The 13,650-nt window shown below is 46.1% G+C and overlaps 1 protein-coding gene across 1 annotated transcript in view; it reads left to right on the top strand.

The window, feature by feature from the left end:
• The window catches only part of IL22RA1 (interleukin 22 receptor subunit alpha 1), a 58,197-nt gene that overhangs the window by 21,159 nt on the left and 23,388 nt on the right, over window positions 1–13,650 (top strand). The window contains exon 6 of the mRNA XM_044287176.1: window positions 2,319–2,457. Coding sequence (XP_044143111.1) covers window positions 2,319–2,457 — 139 coding nt within the window. The remainder of the gene's footprint in view (window positions 1–2,318; window positions 2,458–13,650) is intronic.

Raw genomic sequence — 13,650 nt, 5'->3', positions numbered from 1 at the left:
CCCCCCCACCCTTTCTGAGAAACTAACTGAACATTGCTGATCGTCCTGATGTCATTTATTCAAAAACAACTGAATAGAAAAATGCCAATATTTTTGTATTTATTAATATATTGGCAGTTTTATTTTTTGATTGGCACTCCACTGCAGTCATGGTACAAATTATTACATTATATATTTTATTTTATATTTTTTTTATTTCATTATATATTTTTTATTATTTTTTATATTCGGGAAGGGATTTTTTTCCCCCTAAAGTGAGGAAAATAGCCTTCTACCTCAAAGTTTTTTTTTTTTTGCCTTCCTCTGGATCAACTTGCAGGATAACAGGCTGAGCTGGATGGACAGAGGCCTTTTTTCAGCCTAATAAACTATGATACTATGTTACACTGTAGCCTAATAGACATAAAAAGCCAGCCAAAAAAGCTGTAAGCATGCTACCTTTGTGAAGAATTTTTTAAGTTAAATGAAAATCAGACATCATATAGTACATGACAATCTCTTTCTAACAAAGCTAGAACCAGCCCTGTACCTCACATAGATCCAGAGATCTCCTAATTCATTGCTCTAATTGCTTTGTTTGATTTACGTCAAGCTGGTGGCTCAGGGGGTGTGTCCCTTCTGTTGCAGCTATCTACCTATCACAGCTCAAGGGCATGTCCTTTCTCTAGGTGTGGCCTTTTCGTTGCTGCTCTGTCTCTGTAGGAGTGCCTTTACATGCAGCAGATTTAGCAGCAGAAAATACCACGACTGAAAATCAGTTCCATTCATTTGAATTAGCAGCAAGCACATGGATTTCTGCAAGGTGAATGGAACTGATTTGCAGTCGAGGAAATTTCTGCCAAAAAATCTGCTGCGTGTGAAGGCACCCTAACTGTCACAGTTTCTAACAGTAGCTACAGCTGGTGGCAGTTAGAGGATAGAACTGAGCATGTGCAACGACCTCAGCAACGTTGCTGAGGTGGACTAAAAAATACTAAAAAGAACAAAAAGCAGGTGGCGCTATACAGATACATTTTATTGAAATGCTGAGATCCAGATGCATGGGACAACCCCTTTAATAAAGACAGTTTTTGAACAATTTTCTTCAACTGCTTTTGTCTCAGTATAATCAATTTCAGGACACTATAGCTGATTATACACAAGATAAAAGTCAACTGAACCTTCTAAACTCGACAGGATGGGCAATAGTCTCATGTGTATTGTGTTCTGTCGACTGTCCCCAAAAGGTAGATGTTCAGGGAAAGAAAGATCAGGTATGTTGGATTCTAACATGCCTCGTCCTTTGTTCCCATGGGACTTAAAGCCATTTTTGGAAGCAATCTTCTCCACACTCCCTATTTAAATAAACATGCATTTTTAGCCATGCATGCATGTTTATGGCAGAATCCGGTGAAATAGCATCAACCTTTCATTAATGTTTTGCCTTAATTTTCATAACTCAAGAAGGTTAAGAAGCCTATCTATGTTTTCCACTTTTTATTCACTACATGTCATCAGATATAATACCAATTGGCACCTTCCAATTCAGTTTGTGTCACACTGGCAGCCCATGCCGACCCCTGCCCTGCTACTTTGGGTGAGCACAGGCGCTGTTCCCCTGACCCTGTTTCTTTCCATTTCCAGAACTTCAGCAGCAGGTCCAGGCACCTGTGTGTCCTGTGTGTCTATTGGAGATATTTTTCATTAAACTTAACTTCATTCTGCAGTATTGTAAGGGTTAATCTTTCTTTTGTTCTGTGTGCAGCTGCTTTCATGTGTTATTCAGCTCTGCTATATATGCTGAGCTGTTTATCTTACTCACTGCCTGAGCTTGCTAGATCCTCCAAAGTTGCTATACTATGCTTGTCTGCCTTTGTGCCAACTTCTGCCTGATCACCATACTGACCCTGTGCTGCTTGTCCTGACCTTTGGATTGTTTCATGGATTTGCACATAGTCAAGATCACTGTATAGGCCAGGCATGGACAACCTGCAGCTCTCCAGCTGTTTTAAAACTACAACTCCCACCATGCCCTGCTGTAGGCTGCTAGCTGTAGGCAGTCTGGGCATGCTGGGAGTTATAGTTTTGCAACAGCTGGAGAGCATCAGGTTGGCCATCCCTGGTATAGGGGTTAAAGGGTGAATTTCAGAGAACTGCCAGGATAATGCCTTTAGGTTTAGCCCAAAGACAAACCAGTTGTTTGATACAATGGTTCCATACCCACTTATTATTACAGTTTGGTTTATTATTGGCGACTACTGGTGACTAATGTGGCTAGAGTTGTTATTTGATACATTATGAATCTAAGCTCTACCTTCTTTTTTTACATAACATTTCAGTGGCAAAAAACCCAGACAGACAGAACGTTTGAAGTGTCTGGTTTGTCTCCTGACATGGAATATAATGGAAATGTATACATTTTGGTTGGTAACGAGAGGAAAAGTGATATACAATATTTTGTGGTGAGAACACTTCCAGGTAAATACTGTAATTCTTTTCAAAACGTATTTGTTGTAATTTAAATGGTAGGCATAACTTAAGGTAACCTTCTCATTTGTAGATAAATAATTGCAATTCTTAATTTTAATTTCTGAGTATAAAACAGAGGCAGAATGTATTCAACTGATCAGTTCTAAATAGAACTAGGTAAAATGGGTTATGTAATGAAGACAACCAATGTCCATATGCCCCCATACAGATTCATTGTTTGTTGTCAGCACATCCCTGTTTATAAGGTGCAATGTACTGCTGATAAACGGTTTTCTGTTCCACATAAAACATCTGCACTGCCGCTGATGCTTCTCCCTGTACATGGATGAATGAGGGGTGGGGGGGGAGCAGCCAATGCCAGGCGGGGACGGGGACGAGCCTCCCTAGCACTGTGGGTGACGCTAGAGAGGCTCGTTCCTGCCTGCCGTTGGCTGCTCCCCCCGACACTGGATGTTTTCATCCGTGTACAGGGAGAAGCAGCAGCGGCGGTGCGGGGACCAGGAGCGACGCGGGGAGCGGGATAAGTATATTGTCACGGAGGGGCCCGACACATGGGGGGGAGCTGTTGTAGATACTGGATAACCCCTTTAATGAGCATGCCGGGAAAACTGAGCACACACACCCTGTCAGGGCTATATAGGAATGAGGCAGTGAGGGCAGCAGGACAGTTCTGTATTTAGTTGTGAACCGAGAGCATCTTTAGCCTTCAGTACTGCACTGAGCTCCGAAGACGAATAAGGGACAACTTCAGAGCCTGTTTTTAAGTAAATTTTTGTAAAAAAAAATACAAAATCAGTAGTATCTTGCAAAAATAATCAAAATTACTTCCCCTACACAGAGTGCATACTCTTTAATGGTAAAATAAAAAGTATTTAGTAAACTGTAGTAAAACTGATGGATTTCACTGAGAAGAAGCAACAGTTTGCAGATGCAGTGAAACTGAAGGCAGTAGAATATAAACTTTTGAATCTATATATATAAAGAAGGACATATATATATATGTGTGTGTGTATGTATGTATATTCCACGATCACTCAAAAACGCAACCATCGATTTCAACAAAAGTTGTTAGTATACACATCCCTTGCTACCTGGAAAGAAATTGTGTGGGGGTCACAGCTGTCTAGGATGTACCGTTCCTGAGATATTGCCAAAAAATGACCTGCATTAGCCAATACATGCCTGCAAGTCTTTCTCTTCATATCCCAACTGCCATACACACGGTCACATGTCCCTTATCAGCCAATGGAAGCTCGCAGGCCCTTAGTCTCCACATACACCCAGTTTTACTCCAGGTTTCCATAACAGCCCAGCCATTTTTCTTCACTGCTGTTGGTCAGCTTTAGGCTAGGGCTACATGACTACATGTGACATGCTGCGATAGATTTTTGGCAACTGTCATGTCGCAGTCGCAGCATGTCACATGTCCCAGTGCGACACCATCGACTATCATTATAAAAATTGTTGGGACAAAATGTCGCGTGACACATGTTGTCGTGTAGCCCTAGCATTAAAGGGGCAGGGCGTTGTGGAGGTCACTGTTAAAGGGGCCGGCAATGTGGAGGTCACTGTTAAGAGGGCAGGGGCCACTATTAAAATCAAATAAAGAAAAATATTCCAGCTCACCATGAAAGCCTTCTGCACTGAACAGACTGGACCGGTCCTTGGTGTATGAACAGAAGAAAATGTTCCAGCATCCAGGATAAAATGTTGCCAACTTCTTTATTAAACTTCGGTTACATTCCAATTAGGCCTCTTTCACATGTAAGAGGCAGCCCTGATCATCCAGCAAATTTCCAACACATATATATATATCAGACTGTCATGTTTCCCTCCAGCCACCAGAGGCCACTGTGGCTGAGTAGGACAGTGAGAGGAGTTGTTTCCAGAGGATAAGGAGTTAAGGTTTTTTCCCGAGCTGAGCAGAGAGCCTGGGCTGAAGGTGTCTGAGTACACAGGAAGAAGGACGCTGTCCACTGAGAGGGAGATCCACAGGGAAGATTAGAGTGATTTCTCCCTGCCTGCTGTGACACAGTATCTGGGACATTAGAGTGTGTTTGCTCTCTGACTGAGCTGATGTTTCCTGGTGCAGAAGAGAGACTGCTGCAGTGTGAGGCACTTACCAGAGGGGCTTGTGAGTGAATTCCAGGCCCTGCCTGATTATACGTCCGGAGCGGCTGATTATCTCTAACCAGAGTTACAGAGACTGCAAAGTGAGGCTTGCAGCATCACCCCTGCCAGAGCTGAGCCACGCTGAAGCAAGCAAGCAAGCAAGCAAGCAAGCAAGCAACCAGATCGGGACCCAGACTGTATCTGCCTGCATGTGCCGGACACAGAACTGTGAGTGCACTGATGCTAATCTGAGCTAGGACATAGTGGAATAGGATTTAGTTTAGTGCACCGTAGAGGTGCACCCCGGGTAGCGGGAACAATTTATTCTGGGGCTCTACAGCAATCCCCTGAAACAGGCTCTGCGGGAACGAGTCAGAGTAGACCCTACCCTAACCTTTCGACAAATTTTGGCAGAGGCCGTGACGCGAAGCAAAGAAGACGGCTATGCTTCTGGAGTAATACGGACCCAGACCGTTACACCCCCCGGGGTTACAAGAAATGAGGAAGCCCTGGTCAGAGTGGTACAAGACTTGCAGAGCTCCCTGAGTGCCATGCACGAAAAGTTGACACACCTGGAGAAACGGATAGAGTCGTGCCATACCACTGAGGCTGCCTATCCAGCCCGACAACAAACCTATCAGGCGACTCCGTGGGTTCCTACACCCGAATGCCCTTATGCTAACTTACCATACCATCAAGCCCCTCATTATCCTTCAGTGGGGCCATCCAGCCAAGCTCTGAGGGCACCTCCCACTCGCAGGCAAAAAGTGGGCCGTCAAGGGGCACAGTGTTGGCGATGTGGAGATCTAGGACATTTCGCCAGAGAGTGTCGGAATAATCCAGCTGGACGCCAAGAGCCGCCGTTAAACTACTGACCCCTGCAGTGGTGGGGCGTACTGCAGGGGAGGTGGAGAGCCAAGTTACCCAGCAAAGCTCCGAACACCTGGTCGCAGGGTGCCCCACTATACGAGCTGAATTCGAAGGTGTTCCTGTCGACTGCTTAGTGGATACTGGGTCTCAGGTGACAACTATGCCCGAGTCATTCTTCTACCGTTACTTTCAAGCGCTGGCCAAGCCAGAACGAGAGACCCTGGTCCGTGTTACAGCGGCTAACCAACAACAGATTCCTGTCACCGGGGTCGTGTCGATGAATGTACGGCTATGTGGACAGGAAGTGGGGCGGAAAGGTATCTTGTTGGTCCCCGAAACGTTCAAAGAAGATGTGCCGGTGATAATGGGCATGAATATCCTGCGAGAATTGGATCAGATCATGTTCACCAAACGGGGTCCGGGTTACTGGAAACAAGCCACCCCGCACAAACCTACCCAGAAAGCATTTCAACGGCTAATCCGTTTTTGTGGAACACAGAAAAGTGTACCAGCACACCAGGCGGTGGGAACGATCCGAGCGCCAGGAAAGGCTACCTTCACCCTTCCCCCTGGTCGGGAGACCGTGCTGACGTTACCCGTGGGAACTTTCCGTAATCTTGAAGGCATGGAGATGTTCGTTGAACCAACAGGCCTAGGAGAGCTGGGTCAGGACGTCCTGGTGGCCCGGACACTGGGAGTGGTCCAGAATGGACGAGTACCCATAAGAGCTGTGAATGTGGGATATCTAGAAGTTCCCTTGACGCCAGGGGTGGAACTGACTCGTGTGTACCTACATCAGGGAGAAATCCTGAGTCAGAGAGAAGTGACTCTAGCTCCGGTAGGGGATGCTGTTTGGACCCTGGCAGTTACTGCCAGTGCAGAAGAGGCGCCGACCCCAGAATGGAATGGGGGAACCATCTTGGACCAAATGGAGATAGATGTTAAGGCTCTCAGTTTAGACCAACAGCGAGCAGTTTAAACCATGCTGTGGGAGAATCAGGCTGCGTTTGCCCGCCACGCTGATGACTTTGGCTGCACGAATACTATCACACATGATATACCGACGGGGGACACTCCACCAATTCGGGAGAGATATCGACAGATTCCGCCCAAGTTGTACCAGGAAGTGAAGACGCTATTGAAACAGATGATAGACTCCGGAGTGGTGCGGGGAAGCCAGAGCCCTTGGGCAGCCCCAGTGGTGCTTGTCAAGAAGAAGGACGGCACTATTTGATTTTGTGTGGATTACCGGCGGTTGAATGCTTGCACTGCGCAAGACTCATATCCTCTGCCACGCATCGAGGAGTCTCTGACGGCTCTAGGACGAGCCAAATACTTCTCCACCCTGGATCTAGCAAGTGGGTACTGGCAAGTACCCGTGGCTGAGCAGGACAAGGCAAAGACAGCATTCATACTCCCCATGGGGTTATTTGAATTCAACAGGATGCCATTCGGACTGACTAATGCCCCTGGAACCTTCCAGCGGCTGATGGAGAGATGCCTGGGAGACCTGAATTTTGAAGCCACTCTGATATACCTAGACGATATCATCGTATACTCTGCTACTTTTCAAGAACACTTGAATCGGCTAGGGCAGGTACTCGAGCGACTGCGATCCCATGGCCTGAAGGTAAAGCCAAAGAAGTGTCATCTTTTCAAGAGGGAGATCGAGTACCTGGGCCATAGGGTGTCCCAAGACGGAGTGCTACCGTCCCAAGACAAAGTGGCTGCGATACGACAATGGCTAGTGCCGAGAACACTGCGTGAGTTGAAGGCCTTCCTGGGACTGACTGGGTACTACCGGCGGTTCATCAAAGACTACGCAAAAATAGCGGGCCCTCTGAATGAGTTGTTGAGAGGAACGGCTGGGCAACCCAAGGGCCAAAGTATCCCCTGGGGACAGAAACAGGAAGAGGCCTTCCAGGCCCTGAAAGAAGCCCTGACATCGGCCCCCATCTTGGCTTATGCCGATTTTGATAAACCATTCATCTTAGCTACTGATGGCAGCCTCTACGGACTTGGGGCAGTCCTGTCGCAGGTACAAGATGGACATGAGAGAGTGATCGCTTATGCCAGTAGATCCTTGCGAGATACGGAGCGAAACCCCCATAACTACAGTTCCTTCCGGCTGGAACTCCTTGACCTGGTGTGGGCTATGACGGAGAAATTTGCAGGATATCTGACAGGAGCTAAGATCTTCGTACGGCCATCTGGGTACTGCCAAGTTGGGAGCCCTGGAGCAACGCTGGGCGGCTCGCCTTGCAAAGTATGACTTCTCAATTCGCTACCGCTCCGCTACAGAGAACACTAATGCTGATGGTCTCTCGAGGGTTACTTTTGAAACTCCAGTAGGGGATATGGATCAACAAAAGGAAGAAGATGAAACTCCTGACTTCCGCAAGTTCGCTCCCCCAACAGTCGCGGCCCAGACAAGTGGGGAGGCCCGTAAGCTACCCAAAGCATTGGGGAGAACTAATGAAGAATGGGGCAGATTGCAAGATGAAGACATTGGACTGCAGCAAATGAAAAGCTGGGTAACCCAGTGCAGGAAACCCAACAAATAAGAAAGGACTGATCTGGATGCCGAGATGAAGTCCGTTCTACATCAATGGGACAGACTGGAAGTGCATGGAGCTGTTTTGTTCCGCAAGTGGCAACAGCCTGCCGACCTAGAGGCGAGGTGGCAGGTAGTGATACCCAGAAGAATGGCACGGGAGATAGCCAAAGAGGCTCATGAGTTTGGAGCTCACTTCGGGCCAGTCAAGACATACCAGTGGCTGCAGCGTTATGTGTATTGTCCGCGACTGGAGGCCACAGTTGAAGAAGTTTGCCGACAGTGTCGAGTGTGTGAACTCACGAAGAGTACAGAACAGAGAGCACCCCTACAGTCCATCCAGACCACAGAACCGCTGGAAGTGTTGATGATAGACTATCTTCTTGTGGGACAATCGTCAAGAGGTCCACAGTATTGCCTGGTCATGATCGACCACTTCTCCAAGTTTGCAGTAGTCACCCCAACTCGGGACCAGACGGCCGAGTCCGCTGCACGAGCCATTTGTCAAGACTTCATTCGGGTCTATGGGTGTCCAAAGCGGATCCATTCAGATCAAGGGGCGTGCTTTCAAGGAAAAGTGATGGAAGAGCTACATCGACTGTACGGCATTGAAAAATCCAGGACAACTCCTTATCATCCCCAAGGAAACGGGGCCTGTGAGCACTTTAACCGCACATTGCTGCAAATGCTGAGGACGCTAGAGAAAGACAAGAGGGCACACTGGCCTGACTACCTGCCAGAATTAGTCTGGGCTTACAATAATCGTGTCCACACCACCACCGGTTACACCCCATACATGTTACTGTTCGGTAGGGCTGGTCGAGAGATCGTGGAATTAAACCTAGAACAGCCAGAAGACCTAATAGAGCGATCAACCACCTCATGGGTGAAAGAACACCGTCGGCATCTCCAGACCATTCGCCGGTTGGCAGGTCAGCGGTTACAGGAGAGAGCTCATACAGACCGTCCTCCAGTTCAGGAGGTTCCATTGCAGCCTGGGGATCGGGTACTGGTACGAGAGAAACGTCCCAGAGGCAAGTTGAGTGAGCGTTGGGAAGTACAGCCATACAAAGTGATCAAGAGAGTGTACCCTAATGGTCCGGTCTACGAAGTGCAGGTTGAGAATGGGGAATTTTCTTCACGGACTCTACATAGGAATATGTTACGGCCATGCCGGTCCAAAGATCCCGCACCTGTTCAGAGGACACCTCCTCCTTCTCCTCCTCCTGCCCCATACTCAGAACTTGTTATCTCTGATGGAGATGATGGTGAAGACTGGTGGACTGCTCCCAACACTGAAGAAGCCTCCCAGGTTACAGGTGATGAAGGCACTGTCACAGAACCATTGCCAGCCCGTAATGGAGAGGGGCCCTTGGACACACCCGAACCTCCTATTGTGGTGGATGAATCCAGACTGGCAGTTCCTAGTGGAGAGAGTCAGGTCGTAACAGATAGCCAGGACCTCCGGAGATCCAGTAGGCTTACTGCAGGGGTTCCACCAAACAGGTACGCTGCTGATGAGTTCATTTGGTCCACCTGTATGCATTGTGGACAATGTTGTACTGCTGTATAAAAAGTTACACTAACCATTATTTCTATGGACTATATAGCAAGGCCGAGGATGACCACCTTTAAGTGGGGAGGCATGTAAGAGGCAGCCCTGATCATCCAGCAACATTTCCAACACATATATATATATCAGACTGTCATGTTTCCCTCCAGCCACCAGAGGCCACTGTGGCTGAGTAGGACAGTGAGAGGAGTTGTTTCCAGAGGATAAGGAGTTAAGGTTTTTTCCCGGGCTGAGCAGAGAGCCTGGGCTGAAGGTGTCTGAGTACACAGGAAGAAGGACGCTGTCCACTGAGAGGGAGATCCACAGGGAAGATTAGAGTGATTTCTCCCTGCCTGCTGTGACACAGTATCTGGGACATTAGAGTGTGTTTGCTCTCTGACTGAGCTGATGTTTCCTGGTGCAGAAGAGAGACCGCTGCAGTGTGAGGCACTTACCAGAGGGGCTTGTGAGTGAATTCCAGGCCCTGCCTGATTATACGTCCGGAGCGGCTGATTATCTCTAACCAGAGTTACAGAAACTGCAAAGTGAGGCTTGCAGCATCACCCCTGCCAGAGCTGAGCCACGCTGAAGCAAGCAAGCAAGCAAGCAAGCAAGCAACCAGATCGGGACCCAGACTGTATCTGCCTGCATGTGCCGGACACAGAACTGTGAGTGCACTGATGCTAATCTGAGCTAGGACATAGTAGAATAGGATTTAGTTTAGTGCACCGTAGAGGTGCACCCCGGGTAGCGGGGACAGATAGGACTACCTAGAAGAGAGTAGCCTGCCATTTTCTGTACTGGTGTTTGTGATTCATTTGTGTTCTTTATGCAAATTTCCATTATCTTTATTGTGAATTCTCAAGCTGTTCATATTGTAAATCTGCTTTTCCGGCAGTTAGAGTTCTCTTTTAATAAAGCCGGTTTCTGCTTCAGCCTCCTTGTCTGCTGCACTGTACTTGAGTCCTGCTCTACGGTCTCTTCCTCTGCTGACCGTTACACACACGGGTGAGATTTCCGCGCGGGTGCAATGCGTGAGTTGAACGCATTGCACCCGCACTGAATCCGGACCCATTAATTTCTATAGGGCTGTGCATATGAGCGGTAATTTTCATGCATCACTTGTGCGTTGCATGAAAATCGCAGCATGCTCTATTTTGTGCGTTTTTCATGCAACGCAGGCCCCATAAAAGTGAATGGTGCTGCGTGAAAATCGTAAGCATCCGCAAGCGAGTGCAGATGCTGTGCGATTTTTACGCATGGTTGCAAGGAGACGATTGTGATGGGGGCCCGATCATTATTATTTTCCCTTATAACATGGTTAAATGGGATAGCATTCTTAATACAGAATGCTTAGTAAAATGGGGCTGAAGGGGTTAAAAAAATTAAAATAAATAATTTAACGCACCTCATTTACTTGTTCACGCAGCCTGGCTTCTCTTCTGTCTTCTTCTTTGAGGAAAAGGACCTGTGGCGACGTCACTGCACTCATCACATGGTCCGTCACATGATCCATCACCATGGTGATGGATCATGTGATGGACCATGTGATTAGCGCAGTGATGTCATCAAAGGTCCTTTACCCAGGTCCTGAAGAAAGAAGACAGAAGAGAAGTGGATTAAGGTGAGTTAAATTATTATTATTATTTTTTTAACTCCTCCAGCCCTATTTTACTAAGCATTCTGTATTAAGAATGCTATTATTTTCCCTTATAACCATGTTATAAGGGAAAATAATTACATCTACACAACCTTGAACCCAAACCTGAACTTCAGTGAAGAAGTTCGGGTCTGGGTACCACATTCAGTTTTTTATCACGCGCGTGCAAAACGCATTGCACCCGCGCGATAAAAACAGAACGGAACGCAATCGCAGTCAAAACTGACTGCAATTGCGTACCTACTTACGTGGGTTTGCCGCAATGCACCCGGGACGCATCCTGAGCCAAAACGTGACGCCTGTGTGAAAGAGGCCTTAAACAGACATGATCTCCCTCCACCGCTCGGTTAACATGTTTTGAACCGACCTGGTTCTTACTCATAACCTGATTATGAGTAAGAACCAGGTTGGTTCAAAACATGTTAACCGAGCGGTGGAGGGAGATCATGTCTGTTTAATTGGAATGTAACCGAAGTTTAATAAAGCAGTTGGCAACATTTTATCCTGGATGCTAGAACTTTTTCTTCTGTTCATATGCCACTATTAAAGGGGCAACTACTGTGGAGGTCACTGTTAAGGCAGCAGGTTACTGTGGAGGTCACAGTTAAGGGGGCGGGCCCCTGAGGAGGTCACTTTTAAGGGAGTGGGGTGCTGTAAAACTCGCTGTTAAAGGGGGCAGGCTGCTGCGAAGATCAAAGTTAAGGGAATGGGCTGCTGTGGAGGTCCCATTTTAAAGTGACAGGGCACTGTGGGGGATCAGTGTTAAGGGATGGGGGACTGTGGAGTTTACTATTTAAAGGGGTGGGGTGCTGTAGAGGTCACTGTTATGGGGGATACTGTTGATATCTTTTAACAACACACACAAACATTAAATGAAATAGATGAAATATACCCATGCAAAGCGGGGTCCTTCTGCTGGTATTTTTAATAAAGACTGAACGAGAAATTATAGGTGAAACTCGAAAAATTTGAATATCGTGCAAAAGTTCATTTATTTCAGTAATGCAACTTAAAAGGAGTTGCATTAATGCAACTTCAAATTAGAAAATTGTGAAAAGGTTCAATATTCTAGGCTAAAAGTGTCACACTCTAGTCAGCTAATTAACCTATACCCCCTGAGCAAAGGGGACCTCAAAATTGTTACTTTGGGGTTTCATAAGCTGTAAGCCATAATCATCCAAATTATAACAAATATAGACTTGAAATATCTCGCTTTGCTTTGCATCTCATATGTTAGTTTCACCTTTTAAGTTGCATTACTGAAATAAATTAACTTCGCACGATATTCGAATTTTTCGAGTTTCACCTGTATAAAAAATACTTAAAAGGTGAAAATAATTTTAAATATGTCCCCAAAGGTGTCCTTAACCTTTAATTCTTATATTAATAACAGTCTTTCACCTGAGGCTATATGCCTCACCTAAAAATATTATGTGATTACATTTCTTTGATACCGATACAAATGTGGTGGAAAAAGGCCTGAGCTTCAGCATTGCACAAATCACAGCTCATTTATCATAATTTGAAAGGGACAGAAAATGCCAGAGGAAATTGATCAAACCTGGTGTAAAGTAAAACTGACTTTGTTGCCCATAGCTCAGATTTTACCTTTTTGTTTTTTAGTGCACCTTTGGAAAAAGCTAGACCTCTAGCAGTACAATAGAGGTGTCAATAATGTGATAACTAAAGATGAGCAAAGTTTTCAAAATTAGATTTTGCTGTTTCGCCGAATAAAAAAACCAAAAAATCACTTTATGATGAATTACTTCGTCACAAAGTGTATTTCTTTGTAATTAGCGGGCGCAATGACGGGGAATGGCGATTGCACCACCCCCTGTCATCGCTGATCGTGGCATCTGAGATACACATTGTGGCTTTCAGGGATTAATCCAGTGAGAAAAAAAATAAAATCACCTAATCCATTTGATCGCATAGAGGCCACTGCGACCATCTTGATTGAAGATCCAGGGCAAAATCCTGTACGGTGTGTGATGACATCACCTTTCGCACTGGATCTTCAATCAAGATGGCTGCGACGGCCTCTATCAATCAGATGGATGAGGTGACTTTGATCCCCCATTTCAGGAAAAATTGATTTGTTACCACGAAGCACAAGGAAATTCGGCTTCACAGTTAAACAAATTTTCCCTGAAATTCGGATCAAAGTCCACTTTGTATACTTTAATTCGCTCAACACTAGTGATAACTTTGCTAACCATTCCCTAGTCTATACAGTAAAGCTGAAAAGTGACCTTCAGAAAACAAGATATTTCGGTCTAGTATTTATGTACCTTTGGCCAGTGTGAAGATTGCAATATATTTGCAAATAAAAGTAAAATATTAAAGGGAGTCTGCCACCACAATTTCACCCTATACGCTGCTTCCAAGCACTATAGCATAAATGTACATGAGTCAAATGGTACCTTTGTTCTT

This window comes from Bufo gargarizans, chromosome 3 (assembly GCF_014858855.1).
Source record: "Bufo gargarizans isolate SCDJY-AF-19 chromosome 3, ASM1485885v1, whole genome shotgun sequence".
NCBI lineage: Eukaryota > Metazoa > Chordata > Amphibia > Anura > Bufonidae > Bufo > Bufo gargarizans.
The sequence above is the reverse complement of the archived record's forward strand: the minus strand, read 5'-3'. Positions and strand labels throughout refer to the sequence as shown.